At 43.7% G+C, this 15,482-nt stretch overlaps 1 protein-coding gene across 9 annotated transcripts in view; it reads right to left on the bottom strand.

Annotated features, from left to right (window-relative positions):
* Nucleotides 1-15,482, bottom strand: part of FBXO15 (F-box protein 15) — a 289,296-nt gene that overhangs the window by 72,906 nt on the left and 200,908 nt on the right. For 2 of the 9 annotated variants that reach the window (XM_069957845.1, XM_069957844.1), the window contains exons 1-2: nt 14,965-15,433; nt 4,859-5,009 (exon numbers count right to left, since the gene is read on the bottom strand). In XM_069957845.1, the coding sequence (XP_069813946.1) occupies nt 4,859-5,009; nt 14,965-15,259 (446 nt within the window). In that variant the 5' untranslated portion in view covers nt 15,260-15,433. The other 7 variants (XM_069957851.1, XM_069957848.1, XM_069957846.1 and 4 more) reach the window with 6 other exon arrangements.

Raw genomic sequence — 15,482 nt, forward strand, 5'->3', positions numbered from 1 at the left:
CAGCAGGTTAATACTGCCCTCACACATACCTACACACATAAACCTATGTGCATTCATTCATCAGGACTCAGAGCCTATATACTCTGAAACCTCTGCAAAGATGCAATATGAAAATATGAGCCTGGAGATCAACACTGCTTCCTGGCTACCTTGCTTGACGTACAGACTTTATTGAATCACTGAGCTGGGGGATTTCACATGTGACATTGGAAACAATTCTTTATAGAGGCATTTGTTAAAGGATTTTCATATACGGTTAAACAAAATTAAAGATGGCAAAGATAGGGTATCCTAATAAATGCAGCCTCGAGCATTCAGTCTCCTAAACGACCATTCCAAGATTTGGGTAAAAAGTGAAAAAGAGTTGGGGAAACCTTTTGCATTATTATCCATTGTGTTACAGCTAACTGGCTGTGGAGTCTGTTCATAACAATTAAAGGGGTTGTTAGAGTTATCTAAAAAATATTACAGCCTGTTAGAATGTTAAAACAACAAAATGCACTATACTCACATGTTTTATCCTTACAGATCCAGCGATGCTAATGCAATGCACTTGTAACAGACAGCGAGTAATGACCTGCTGGGCTACTCAACCGGTTTGACTGTGGTCCACACCAAGAAGCACCCTGTAGGTCTTCAGCACCCTCTAGGTCTTCACCCTTTATGCGGGATGTGAAAGCTGGACTTCTGCAGCTAGAGGGAACCAGGTTGCTCCACAGTGCAAGGCACCGAAGAAAAAGTAACAGTCAGCGCAGTGCCATGGATGGGACAGGTATCTTAGTCAGACAGGTGAAACGTCAGGGCAGGTGGCTTCATCAGCAGTTCAGACAGTCTGAGTCGGCAACAGGACAGGCACACAGTACAGAGAGGGCTTAGATGGGAAGCTTAATCCGAAGAACAGGCACAAGATAGGAATACAGCAAAAATAGCAGACAGATATTTTTGCTTGGAATGCTTGACTCCAACAACACTCAGGCAGGGGAGGGGCTGCTGGAGCTGATTTAAATAGGCGCAGGTGGCTCTTGATTGTCAGACGCCAGTAGTAGGTGGTGACAAGCTGCCTCTACAAATTCAGAGCAGTCAACAGCTTGAACACAATAGTGGCCAGGTGTCACTGCAGCAGAAGGTGAAAGAAGATGAAATAGGAAAACATGAACAGCCCCAGGATGAGCATGGAGCACAGCAGAGGAGCCAACAGGACAGCACTGCTGCCAGTGGGTCTTGTCCAGCAGTGTTACAGCACTAAATTCCTTTATTTGTGCTCTGCTAGTACAGCCTGCCTATATAAGCAAATCAGGCTCAGACTGCTGTAAAATATCTGCGGCTGTGCTGTTTAAATGCTTCTACCATTTTTGACAGTTAAAGAAAGGGGGTGACCGTATCACTTTAACTATCATTTATGAGGACCTCTCTACACAGCAGTAAAGCCTAAATTCTACCTTACTTTATTATAGATTTCTTGGTGCTTGGTCCAGTGGAAAATGCTTTTTATCGTTTGTGCCCCTTAGCCGTAGGGCCGCCCTTCCGTGACGTCATCAACATCTAGGCCCTCGGGGCCTATTGGAATGGGTTGACCTAGAGGGGGTGGGGCCTAGACGCCAATGACTTCACGGAGGGCTAGATCTACAGCTCCAATGTGGGCGGGGCTAAGTTACACTGCAGACATGAAGCCCTTTCCAGGTGGCACAAACTACCAATGATAAAAAAAGAGCTTTCCACTGGACCAAGCACCAAGAAATCTATAATAAAAAGGTATGAAAACTGCAGAATTTAGGCTTTAAATGACCAGCATCAGCGAAATCATTGATTACGCTGGGTCATTAGCTGAAGGTGTTAGCTGTAGATCACAGTCAGCACCCGCAGTACGGAGCAAGCTCAGCTCCTGAACCTGCTCCATGCTGCCCCTTCACGTCACTGATGTAAATATGCAGACCACCAACATGAAGGGGCTAAGTTCATTTACAGGTTGTAATGATAATGACGAAATATGCATTTAATTTAATGCTTTATAAATACTTTATTAATATTGGATAAAAATACAGTTTCATTAAAAATAAGGGTACGTTTGAAAGCAAAAACCTGCCAAACAAAAAAAAATATTTCCATCTTCCATTGGCAATGCTGAATGTTCTAAACCATGTGATTTTGAAACAACAGCGCTGCAAAAACTGCACTAAAAAAATAAGTGACGTGTCATTTTTCAGAGTGGTTCCCTTTTGGAAGTTCACACTGAAATAAATGGGACCTTGAAATAAAAAAACATCTGAAAAGCCAAATGAAAAACCACATCAAAATTAGCATCTAAAACAGGACAGCAAATTCCACGCTGATTTTGATTTTTTTTTTTTTCTTCAGAACAGTGGCACCATAGAGGTACTGAGTGTCTTCTTATTTTCTTATTTTGCTACTTCTACATGTGATGATTGTACCCCAATGTTGACCTGATATATTCACTTTAATGTTTTTTGGGGGGGCAAAACAGAATAATCATGGGGATGTTGACATTCTGCACCCACACTGATCAGTGCCTACACTACACAGTGAAGGAGCCAGAAATAGTAGGCCACTACACATTAATGGTGCGTTTACACAAACAGATTTATCTGACAGATCTTTGAAGCCCAAACCAGGAACAGACTATAAACAGGGATAAGGTCATAAAGGAAAGACTGGGATCTATCCTCTTTTCAAATCCATTACTGGCTTTGGCTTCCAAAGATAAATCTGTCTGGGTAAATGCATCCTAAGACAACTGCTTTTGGCCTCATTCATTTTGTAATGCGGGTGCTGAATAGCTGATTGGCGGAGTGGTCAACTGTCAGCACCTTGCCAATCTGTAGTGGAGTATGTTTTGCCTAGAAAACACCTTTAGGGTATAAACCCACACACCGTATATGCAGCGTATTTACTGCTGCGATACGCAGCAAACTCGCAGCAAACTCGCAGCAGATTAGATCTAAATAACTGAACACAGCATCAAATCTGTACCAACAAATCTGCTGCGTATTTGTTGCATATCTGCTGCATATACGGTGTGTGGGTTTATACCCTTAGGGTAGCTTCACGCATACCGTATCGCTGTGTGTTTGGTGCGATTTTTACATGCGAGTTTTGATTTTCACATGAAAACACGCAGCGATAAAAACGCAGCGATACGGTATGTGTGAAGGCACCCTTAAGGGTACATTCACACGTACAGGAACAAAATGATTAAACAAAGCATCAAATCTGCATCTTCAAGGCTGCAGATTCTGTATGTGTGAGTGTACTGTAAAGGATCTGTTGTTACATGTCTTGTTGCCAGATAACACAAGTGACCTTTAGAGGTCTTGTGGAGTCCGTGCTTAATGGGTCACAGCTGTTCAGGAGTTGCAAGGAGGTCTGGCACAATACTAGGTGGCTTTAATGTTATGGATGATAAATGTATGTCTTTGTTTTTTTTCATTTTAGTTCTTCATAATGCATGCATGTGTACATGAAAAAATGGCTAATATTTCTCAAAAGATAATACAGCTTAAAGTAATAAATGGAAATTGTTAAAAAAGAAGTGTTACCCGCAGATAAAACAGTTGCAGAATTGGCCCATTGACCACTGAAAAAACAGAACCATTACTGAAATTGGATGCTGACACTTCCAGTCTTGGCATGTGTGTACTAAACCCTGAAGCGATCATAAACACAGGCACTTATACAAACAATTACATTAATTGAATTTCTAAGGACAAAAGGTTACTTTAACAATGCAGCAACTTAGATGAGATTCTACATACTGCAAGGAGCACTATTCTGATGTTGTGTTAAAACAAATCGGGGGCAGATTCATCAAACTATCTTATAGTATGTTTCACCTTGTTGCCCAAGGAAGCCAATCACAGCTCAGCTTTCATTTAACCAGAGCAATATGAGAAATAAAAGCCAAGCTATGATGATGTATGTGGGCAAACCTATGTCGAATAATATACTGTCATATAGTCTTTGAGGGCCCAAACTGGGCCTAAATACTATAAGGGGCCACGAATTAGGGAGTGTTAAAAGAGTGTGAAACAATACAGATGGGGCCTTTGTATAGAGGTGAGGATGGTTTGAAAGAAATAAGCCTAAAATGTTTCTCTGGCAGATTCAATGGAATGACGGACATCCAATGCACACAGTGTATAAAATGAAGGACGTTATTTGCGCGGATGTCAAATTAATGAACATGTCAATTAGTTTTGGACATCTTTTGCAAACAACGGGCGTTATTTTTAGTTTACACGTTTTTTTTTCACCGTCCTTTCTCCGTTTTTACTATTAAAGACACAACCAAAGGGGAATCCATCCACCAAAACTAGAATAATGTACCAGCAGCTGTTATTGCATTGACGGGCGGCCAAGCCTCAAAATAATGGACATTTTAAAAATTATAAATGGACAAGAAGCTAGACACTATATATCATAAAGCGCACACACCACTATATACCAAAATTCCAATCTTTAATAGGACATAATACAAAACAGGACACCAAAACAAACAGCAATTAAAACCAATAAAAAAAAACACATAGGTATATAGAAAACTAAGTAAAGGGATATCTTACTTCAACTTCTCTATATTAAAGAAAAAACGTTGTGAGAACATAGCCTATAAATGTCAGAGCCCTTGAAGGGATGATTGACAGGCAGAGAGGCCAGGAACGGACCTCTCTGCCTGTCAGGCAGAGAGTGGTGACCAGATACAGGTGGGAAGCCGCCCAGATGACTACTTCCCCGCTGCTGCCTGTGACCCATACACATAATAATACATTTGAATGTTTGACTGTAGTTTATAACTAATCCTATAGAGCAGCAAGTTAAAAAATGAACAATGTGAAATGCGTACCTTCTACGTTGTGCACTCAAAGTAGAGGTTTGGGGAGGAAGTGAGGAAGGTGGGGTCTGCGCTGTCGGTCCAGGTTTCTGTATCCTGGTGTGCATCTGGTGAATCCAACCACGTCCTGATGCCATTGTATAGTGATGGTCTGAAAATTCACCTACAAAGAAAGATATATAGGACCTTGGGTGGTCAGTCTTCCACATAGTGAGAACAAGAAATTGAGCAAGGGCCAGGACAGAGGGCTGACATACAGTAGTTTTTTTTTTTTTTTTAATCAGATAATTTTTATTAACGTTTTTTTCCTCTCGTAACAACAGTTACATGTTTTTTATTATCCCCCCCTCCCCCCACAACAGAAATCCACAACAGTGCAAAACATACAGAATCAAATAAGGAAGTAAATATACAGAATAGTGTACATTATGACTAGAGATGAGCAAACTGTTCGGACTTTTGGTCCGAAAGCAGTTCGCTCTCGTCATGCCTGTGATCCCGGCCGCATAGTTACGCTCCTGGGAATTCCCTGGAATATCCTGGCCGCATATTCGCGGGATCGCAATTATGCGGCCGGGATTACAGGCATGACGGGAGAGCAAACTGCTTTCGGACCAAAAGTCCGACGGTCCGCTCATCTCTAATTATGACAGGCGGAGGGTACATCAGCCGATCGTTCGGCATTTGATTAGCGGTGGCTGCTGAAGTTGGATAAAGCCCTAAGGCTATCTGGAAAACATGGATATAGTCATTGGCTGTATCCATGTTTTCCAGACAACCTTAGAGCTTTATTCAACTTCAGCAGCCCCCGCAAATCAAATGCCGAACGATCGGGTTCGGATGGACTCGAGCATGCAAAAGGTTCACTCATCTCTAATCAGCATCCATAATCTCAATTTTAAGTGGTGAGCTACTAAGCACTTTATAGCGTGTGCACGAACGGAAAGCCAGAAAACCTAGAGGTATGCAAAGAAACCTACTGCACTGCATCAACCTAAGGAGGCTACACAAGTAAGGGGAAAGCATATACATGTTTTATCAAAATTTATCTTCTATGACCTCTTATACTCCTCCTCAGGACCCTTCCTCAGGCCATACTATTATGTTGCCGAGATAGCAAAAGGAATGTCTCTATAGGGGTCCTTCAGAGAAGCCGGGTTAGAGGTCCAGGTGTATCCAACCAAGGACCCCAGATAGCTTCAAATTTAGTCAAGGCTTTACGTTTCAAATAAACACCCTTTTCCAGACTTATAAGATCATTCATTCTAGCTTTCAACTCTGCAACAATTGATGCTTCCAGGTGGATTCAATGCCGTGCAATTAGTTTCCTGGTTTGATATAATATCCTACAAATAGCCAGCTCTATGTCAGTGGGCTCATCATCGGATGTAACCTCGCCCAGCAAGCATAACATACAGTAGTTCTCTCAGGCACCAGAAAAACAGAAATTAACATTTCCAACTGGTTTTAGTTGGACACAAAAGGTCAGTCTGCACTCTGTTGCGTTTGTGGTATGCATGCACTATGTTCCCCTTCATTCAAAAACATGGCCTGAAAACAAAATTTACAAATTTTCAATTGAAGTCAACGTGAACTAATTTTCAGTCTCCCATTTAAAGGGGAACTCCACATAAGGAAAACTTGTTTTCTATTAAAACATAAATATATGTGTCTATAGAATGTATTACCGTATCTGAACAGTTTTGCTGCACTGTTAGCTGATTGAAATCCAGGAAGTGAAGAAAAATGGCCTCTGTGCCAATTCACATTGTCTCCTACTCCCTCTGCTCTCGCCCCTTAGGAGACAAATCTTCCATGCCTGTCTCACATTGTGTGTGTTTGCTAGGCACAGGCTGATGATGCAGACAGGGGGCAGGTTGTGATGTCTCAGGAGGCTTGGCTGGATCCCTCAATCGCCTGAGTGATTCACCATCTTTTACCAGCCAGAAGCAGGTGCTGCAACTTCACTGATTGCGCAAAACTCTGCAGTGAAATGAGGGTTGTGTTCACACATGTTGGAGTTTCATTGCAGTACTGCAGCATACTCACAAAAATGATGCAGTAAGACAAGTAAATGATGCTAAACGGCAGAGAGGATAGGAGCCGACACACATGGAGAAGAAACAAGGCATAAACAGTATATCCCATGTAAGATGATATCGGATAAAGTCCTTATTGTGGGGCTCAACCTTAACCCCTTAAGGACCGGGCTAATTTTCGTTTTTTGCGTTTTCGTTTTTTTCTCCTTGTGTATGTAAGGCCATAGCAGTTGCATTTTTACACCTACAGACCCACATAAGCCCTTATTTGTTGCGTCACTAATTGTACTTTGCAATGACAGGCTGAATTTTTTGCATAAAATATGCTGCGAAACCAGAAAAAAAATTATATGTGCAGTGAAATTTAAAACAAAAACGCAATTCTGTTTCTTTGGGAGGGCTTTGTTTTTACGCAGTGTTATACATGTTCCTCAAGTCGGTACAATTAAAACGATATGCAACTTGTATAACTTTATATTAATTAATTGCTCGTAAAAAATTTAAACCTTTTACAGAAAATAAACGTTCCTTAAAATTTCCATGTTTATAGCGCTTTTATCCTTTTGTCTATGGAGCTGTCTCATGTGTCATTTTTTGCACCATGATGTGTTCTTTGTCGGTACCTTGATTGCACATATACGGCTTTTTTATTGCTTTTTAGTACAATTTTTCTGAATTTGATGCGACCAAAAATGCGCAATTTTGCACTTTGGATTTTTTTTGCGCTTACGCCGTTTACCGTGAGGGATCATGAATTAAATTAATATTTTGGGCGATTACGCACGCAGCAATACCAAACGTGTTTATTTTTATTTATAACATGGAAAAAGGGGGGTGATTTGGACTTTTATTAGGGGAGGAGGCTTTTTATTAATAAAAACACTTTATTCTTTTTTCACCAACAGTAATTAGAAGCCCCCTGGGAGACTTCTATATACACAGCACTGATCTCCCATTGAGATCAATGCTGTGTATATAACAGGGCACCGATCCATCAGATTGGTGCTCAATTATAATGGTCTGCTGCAGACCATCTAAATGGATTGCCGAGTCGGGATCAGCATCATTCCGACACTGAGCCCCGGCCGGATCATTAGAACGGATCTCCTATCCGCGATCGCATCGTGGGGGGGGGGGGGGGGGGGGAGGAGATCCCCACTAGACACCAGGGACAGGGGGCACATATACTATCCAAATGCAGCTATGAACTTTGACAGTTGCATTTAAACAGTTAATTAGCCGTCCGCGGCGGCTAAGACCTGCGGTCCCTGGCTGCACATAGCAACCGAGGACTGCGGGCTGCAGAGAGGGCTCACACCGGGAGCCCTCTCTGTTTACCCTTAACGGCCGCATGACGGGTATCAGGGGTTAAATATAAGGGGTTAAAGATAAAAAGATGTTTGATCATAATATGAGCGTGGAGATGAAAAGAAAAAATGTACAGTTAAATTCAAAAAAAGTTCTTTACTTTATTCCAATATCAGTGTTACAGGTAGTAACAGTGAACTGTGTGGTGTTACAGGTAGAGAATGCAGTGTGCTGTGTGGTGTTACAGGAAGAGAATACAGCGTGCTGTGTGGCTGGGAGCACAATGAAATTATAAAGTAATGCAAATAATTCATTAACACAATAAAACTTAAATGTGTGAACACAGCCTAGATGTTCTGCAATAGTTTAGGGCAGGGAATGGGCAGGGTGGAGGACTGTGATGAACAGCTGAAGGGAAAGCAATGCATTCTGGAACCTGTAGTACTGCGTACAACTGCTCAACCAAGAAGTACAACCACACAATACAGAACAAAACCCCCCAAAACAAATGGATTTTTGGTCGTTTCAAAACTGGGATAGAAAAGTAAGTAATGCTATTTGCTTCTGCAGAAGGTTCTTTTTTTTTTACCTCTACCTGGAGTTCCCCTTTAACAACATGAGTAGATCTGTAAGGATCGAGGGTAGAAACACAGATGTGAACAAATCTTTACACTCTGCTGAGAAGGACACACACTTAGCTACTTAAACCCACAGCACTGCCAGTGGCCGCACACTGCGATATGTATGCGTCATAACATCATCTTAGGGTGGAATCGACCTAGACCTTTAAAAAAATAGTGGCGTTTTTCCTACTTCTATAAGAAAAGAAAAAAAAAAGTCTATATGCATATTAGCATTTTTCCTGTTGTTTTATTCCCCAATTCTTCAAAAGAAAGCTTGCAATTACAGGAAAAAACCTAGGGGATAAAGTGGCAGAGATAAAATTGCATAATATATACTAAAATGAGAAAACCTCAGAAAAACTAAAAAAAAAAAAAAAAAAACACTTCTCTTAATGTTTGCACGTTTTGGCATTTTTTTCATTTTAGTGTAACTTGCTATAAGTGTTTCTTCCTTTGGTGTTTTATCTTGCTGGATGCTGTCAACTTCCATCCCACATGGACATGGTGCATTTTTTCTATCCTAGATCCCTTGACAGACCCATTGCAGAGTACTGCAGAATTATTGTGCTCTTGGATGCACAAGGAAATGCAGTTAAAAATAACAGAAACATTGACAGAACTCTTGATGGATGTAAGAGTCTAAGGTCTTATCCACACAACAGTTTTTCTTCTCTGACCTCAGAAATCAGGATTAGTAATGTCCTGGAAAAACCATCGGAGCAGCATCAGTGATGCATCTTTTTTGCGGTTTGCCAAAAACAGATAGGATTGTAATAAAAGGCAACAGGGATGAGCCTACCTGGGGGTTGCCAGGCAACGCTTCAGTAAATAACACATGGATCGGTGTTGTCCGTTAAAAACGTACCCATTGACTTCTACTGGAGCTTCCATTCTGCAAATCCATTTGTCTTTTTTCTGTTCATAAATGACAAAAAAACAGGGCCGTGGAGTCGGTAGGCAGCAGCTGCAACTCTGACTCCTGAATTTTATTAGAAACGACTCCAGCTGCTTCATAAGTGGCCAGTCAGACACCAGGGGACTTATTTGTCCAACTAGTGTAAAGTAGAATTGTCTCAGAAACTTCTGTGGTGCACTGTTGTGAGGCTCAACCGGTCACTTGCCAGATGGTATTGTGTGACGCCACTACTGTGGTGGTTGGTCGGAGTATAGCTCAGCCAGATGGTAGGATGTCGTAACGCCAGTGCCCGGTGGGCACACAGGTCTGGAGGCACACCTGCTTTTATTTAAGAGTGGGGAGCTATACCCTTTCCCTTGTGGTCGGTGACCTGCCAGGCTGCGAGAGGGTCCCTTGGGTGCTTATCACGGTGGTCCGGAGTAGAGTTGTGACCCACACGGATTATCGGTACCGCCACCCACAGAAAGGGGAGATCCTGTTACCATAAATAAACTCTTCTTTACTTTAGGAATACTTTATACAATAGTATACAATAGACTTGTGACTTTGACAATATACTTTTGACTTGACTTACAAGACTTAAGCTAAGAGCTTGAGAAGTAGTAAAGCCGTGCTGGCTTAGTTGTGTGCTGAGAAGTAGATTTAGTCCAGAGAAGTAGAGAGGAGGATGTCACGAGAGTCCCAGCCCAAGTAGTAATGTGCTCTGCCAGAACTTTACAATAAGTAAGTCCAATAAAGAGAAAGGAGATGAGGGCACTCACCCATATGTTGCAAAATCCTTCATTTAATCAAACATAGTGCAGTTAAAATATCCATGGAGTATCTCTCATGTGGGCAGACTCCATACCGCTTCACAGCATAGACATGATGGCCATTTCACGCGCATGCGCGCTTCATCGTGCACAAATCACAAACAACAATAACCCCTTGAGTACTACAGCTGTGCAATACTTAGATACAAAACATACATACTAGCGATGTCTAGTGGCAAAACTTAGGTACTACTTCATTACAGGCTTTTGCGAGGGGTGTATAAACTAGTGACACCACACTTCTGTGTCCACACTTCTATGTCCTACATAAACCTGGGACGACTTCTGAGGGAATAAGTAAAGATATAAAGCAGCTTCTCCTGTGTGTGCAGTGGATGCAGCCAGTCTCCAGCCTACATGTCCTGAACAACTCAGAACTAGACTCGATGGAGCAGGTGATCTTTTTCTGCTGACAATCTTCTCTGTTTTTTAACTAATATTCACCATACACAAAGAAACACTGCTAACAATGCCAGATACCTTTGAGATCAGACACAGTGATATAGAGGGGTCAGCCATAATGGCTGGTGAGAGGTCATAGGCCCAGAGTTATCAGCTCTCTTTCAGCGTCCGCGCTCCTGAATCATCACAGCCCCACAGGAACTACCCACTCAGCCAGTCAGTGACTGCAGCTGTGTCCTGCCTCACTTACTGATTGGCTGAGCAGGCATCTCTGAGTGGGGCCATGACATCATAGGATTCAGAGCACGTTGCACTGTGGGGGCACGGGGGAACTAAATAGGATTTCTTTATTATGATCCCAACCCCCTGTCCCCCCCTGGATTTTTTACTGATGCCCAGACTACCCCTTTAATTTCTACCTCTCTAACATACACACAGCCTGCTGCAGCCATAGCACACTGACAAAAAAAACACAATCTTCTCAGAGAGAAAACACCACACGGAGGACAGAGGTTACTCCTGCACTACTTATGTCTTCTCCTCCTGCTCTATATTACACAGGATATCTTTAGATTAAAGAGTCACTGTCGTATTTTTTTTTTGCAGAAATCAATAGTCCAGGCGATTTTAAGAAACTTTGTAATTGGGTTTATTAGCCAAATCTGCCATTATCTGCATGTAAAAAGCCTTTTCCCAGGTCCCCCCCTCCTTCCTCTTTTTCATCCACTCTGAAAAATCTGAAAATTGTGACTTGTTGCAGGAGACGTACCCTGTCTGTTCTAGGGAGAGGGGAGGGGGGAGGAGGAAGGAGGGAGTTAGCCGGCAGCAGAAAGCAGATAACAGAGGATTACAGGCACGGAGCTGGGTGACAGCTGTAATCCGAGCTCAAACAGGTCACTGGTGACTGTCACAGGAGATATCCCATGAGGGATTTGTAGATTAACTCGTTGTTGTCCTGTTTTGGTCTTTTCTTTAGCTCTCTCCATAGGAGAACAATGAAGACAGGGGGGAGAGCTTCAAACTGCTTTTTCATGGTAAAAATGCATTTTTCGGATAATAAACCCAATTACAAAGTTTCTTAAAATCGCCTGGACTATTGATTTCTGCAAAAAAAAAATTCACGACAGTGACACTTTAAACTGCTGCTCATATACAGTCATCCAGCATCCAGGAAGAGAACAGCACAGATCTCCCCCACACAATGGACTTTTCTGACCACTGGGAGATACTGGGAGGTCCCAAAGCAAGCAGGAGCCTGGAGCAGGTGATGCAGGGGTTAAAGGGGCCGGGTTACATATCCGCAGCTGCAAACCAATCAGTGGCTACGGCTGGGCAACACACTGATTGGCTGGGCGGGAGAGCAGGAAGCCAGGTCCCCGTGCAGCAAGGATTGAAGACAGGTTATGTAATGTATACAGCAGGAGCCAATGAAGGGGTTAAGGGGCAGGTGATTTACATCTGAAAGACTGCTGCCAGTATGTATTCACAGGGACCTGCCAGGACCTTAAATCGTAGCAGATCTCCCTGTAGAAGCAAACTCGGCTTCTGGGCTCGCTTCATAGTGCAATGGCAACTTAGGACGTACGGGGACATACTAATTAGAGTCAGATACTAAAACTTTTTCTTCTATTTTAATCTGTTTCTGTTTTCTAAATGTAATTTTATTTCACTTTTTGTACATTGTTATGAGGGCGGCCATCTTGCCTAAGCGGTTTTTGACAGCATTTAAAGGGGTATTCCCCCCAACAGCTAAAAAAATTAAATGCTCCCAATCCTAGTTGGTCTTACTCACCAAGTCCCCCTGAGTATTTTGAGCCCTCTCCCGTCTTTCTAGCTGCTGCCGTTCCTGTAAAAATGTTTTTCTAAAATCCGATATATACATGCAAAATGGTGCTGGCCAGGAAACTACATTTCCCATCATGCATTGCTTCCTGCTGATTGCTGGGACCTGTAGTTCTACAGAAGCTCTGTGACCTGATGTGGATGGATAGCAGCTTACTGGGACCTGTAGTTCTACATAATATATCAGGTCACAGAGCTTCTGTAGAACTACAGGTCCCAGCAAGCTGCTATCAGTCCAAATCAGAAACTGTGTGACCTGATATATTGAAGGAAGGGAGAGAGGTAGATGGGAGGAAGGATACAGAGCTAGACAGAGGAGAGAGAAGAATCATCCAGCTTACAGCAGAGGCAGGGACGCTGCAAGGGGCGTCTGAGGAGGCCACACATGGCCAAACAGAGGTCACAGGCCACCACACTGCCCGGAAAGTGGCCAAACTCCGCAGCTAACACAGACACACTGAGTGATTTATGACCTGATGACACACAGCTCGGCCGGCTGCAGTGTTCTCTTCACACTCGCTGCTTCCCTGTCACAGAGCTAGGCGAGGGAGCGGGCGTTTCATCCCATTAAAGAGACAGGAGGACACGTGATACCGACTCCAAAGGTGGGGGCCAGGAGGAAGGAGCGCGTCAGCCTGGACTCCAGTTAGCTCATTTTGTGAATATTGAGGGGATGAATAGGCAGGAATAGCTCCAAAACGTCTCAAAACAGGTAATTACTTGCTTTGAGCAATATATTGAGCTAGGGGTGGGCTATTTAACACAGCAAAAAAGATTTTGGGGGGGAATACCCCTTTAATGACATGCTTTACATCAAGACTCAAGGACAACAATAACAGAGTGTCTCATTGAGATAAATGTGAAACATTACTGGGCATATTCTGTGACCTTTGAAGAGGTCATTCCACATGGAGCTGCGATTGTCTTTTACTGGTGTCACATGTCCCTGCAATGCCGTACAGATCACTTTACAGCAGCCTCCGCTTATAACCACAGACAGAGCAGGAAGTCTCAGCTTAGTTTTAACGCCAATAAAAACTGTAAGATTTTAGGATTGTTTCATAGCTAACATAGCATAACATTGCTAAACTTAACAAAAATTAGGTAACATATCACTAAAAATTCTTTAAAAGTGTGTTTAAGGGCATATTCACACAAACGGACTCGCAGCGAGATTCTTGCTGCGAGTCCGGCAGGTCCCACACACTATATACTCGTAATTCTGCCGCCCTTAACCCCTTCTGCTCCCCCGCTGTAAGCATACATTACCTGTCCTTGCTGCACGGGTCCGGCGTCCTGCTCTCCCGTCCAGCCAATCAGTGGCTGCGGCTGGGCAACACACCGATTCGCCAGACGGAAGAGCAGGACGCCGGACCCGTGCAGCGAGGAGAGGTAATGTATGCTTACAGCGGGGAAGCCGGGCGGGAGCAGAAGGTGTTAAAGGCAGTAGAATTACATACTCGCTGCGGTCGTTCAGACCGCAGTGAGTATATAGTGTGTGGGAACCGCCAGGACCTGCCGGACTCGCAGCGAGTCTGCTCGTGTGAATATACCCTAACATAAAACATTATTTAATCAATAAGTCATTTTCTGATGACACTTTCCCTTTAAGGTTCATGTGTTGTGAGTGATGAGAGACGGGGAGATGTGTGTGAATCCTTATGGCGTGTAGTCTTGTGCTCTTCTGGTACTGAATTGTATAGAGAAATCACTATACTAATAAGTATCTAAAGGTAAACCAAAGCAACCAAAGCCATAACGTGTCTATCCGGCCCAGAGGCCATGGTGATGTATTGGCCGAATGCAGCGGGCAGAATATCAGTGAAACTATGAGCGCCAGCATCAGTGATCACCACTACCTACCAGGTGCCACCTCTGCTGCCCCTGGACAGACACCAAGCGCAGGTCACCCTCAGCAGCCAATCACTATCCCGCTCTCATTTTACACAGTCAGGTTGAAAAGTACTAGGAATGATTTGATTGGCTGCTGTGGATAATAATGAAGGAGCTCACAGCTGATAGGCTAGCTCCTCCACACCTCACATCACGGTACCTACTCAATACTCATAGACTTACACCGTAGTATACAACTAGTGCAGGCAGTAAGCGATCCTGCTGCCCGGGGTAGATGGCAGGAATCACCTGATAGCTCCCTATGGGCTGTGACGCCACTTACTGGTGCAGGCCGTCTTATGTAGCTCCTCCGGGTAAGAGTCATGAGGTGCTGGCCTGTGTATAACTAAGCCATCACACGGAGAGCCGCCATGTTCCCTCACCTGTGTACTCCTCAGTGCGGCCGGTAACCACTGGAGACCAGCAACAAGTGGCGGCTCTATGAGTGCGGGCTCTATGAGTGCGGGCTCTCCACTGCCCCCTGGTGACCAGATGGCGGGATTACCCCGGCCGCAGCGCCTCCCTTCTCCCGATGCCCATTGCACTGTAGTGTGTACACGATGCGGTGTGCGGTACATAGGTGACGGTATCAGTTATCATGGAGCATATAGCGCTCTCCCCAGATGACGCCGCATAATCCCGGCTGGATGTGCCGTGTGGCAGTCAGGATGTGAGACCCCAGGGCGCGGGAGGCTACTCGTACACCCGGAGCCGCTCTTACTGATTCCCAGCATCCACCTGTGCATGGCAAAGACTATGGAAACCATCAGACGGGGTATAAGAAACACTGCAGCCTCATAG

Source organism: Dendropsophus ebraccatus, chromosome 2, assembly GCF_027789765.1.
Source record: "Dendropsophus ebraccatus isolate aDenEbr1 chromosome 2, aDenEbr1.pat, whole genome shotgun sequence".
NCBI classification, from domain to species: Eukaryota; Metazoa; Chordata; class Amphibia; order Anura; family Hylidae; genus Dendropsophus; species Dendropsophus ebraccatus.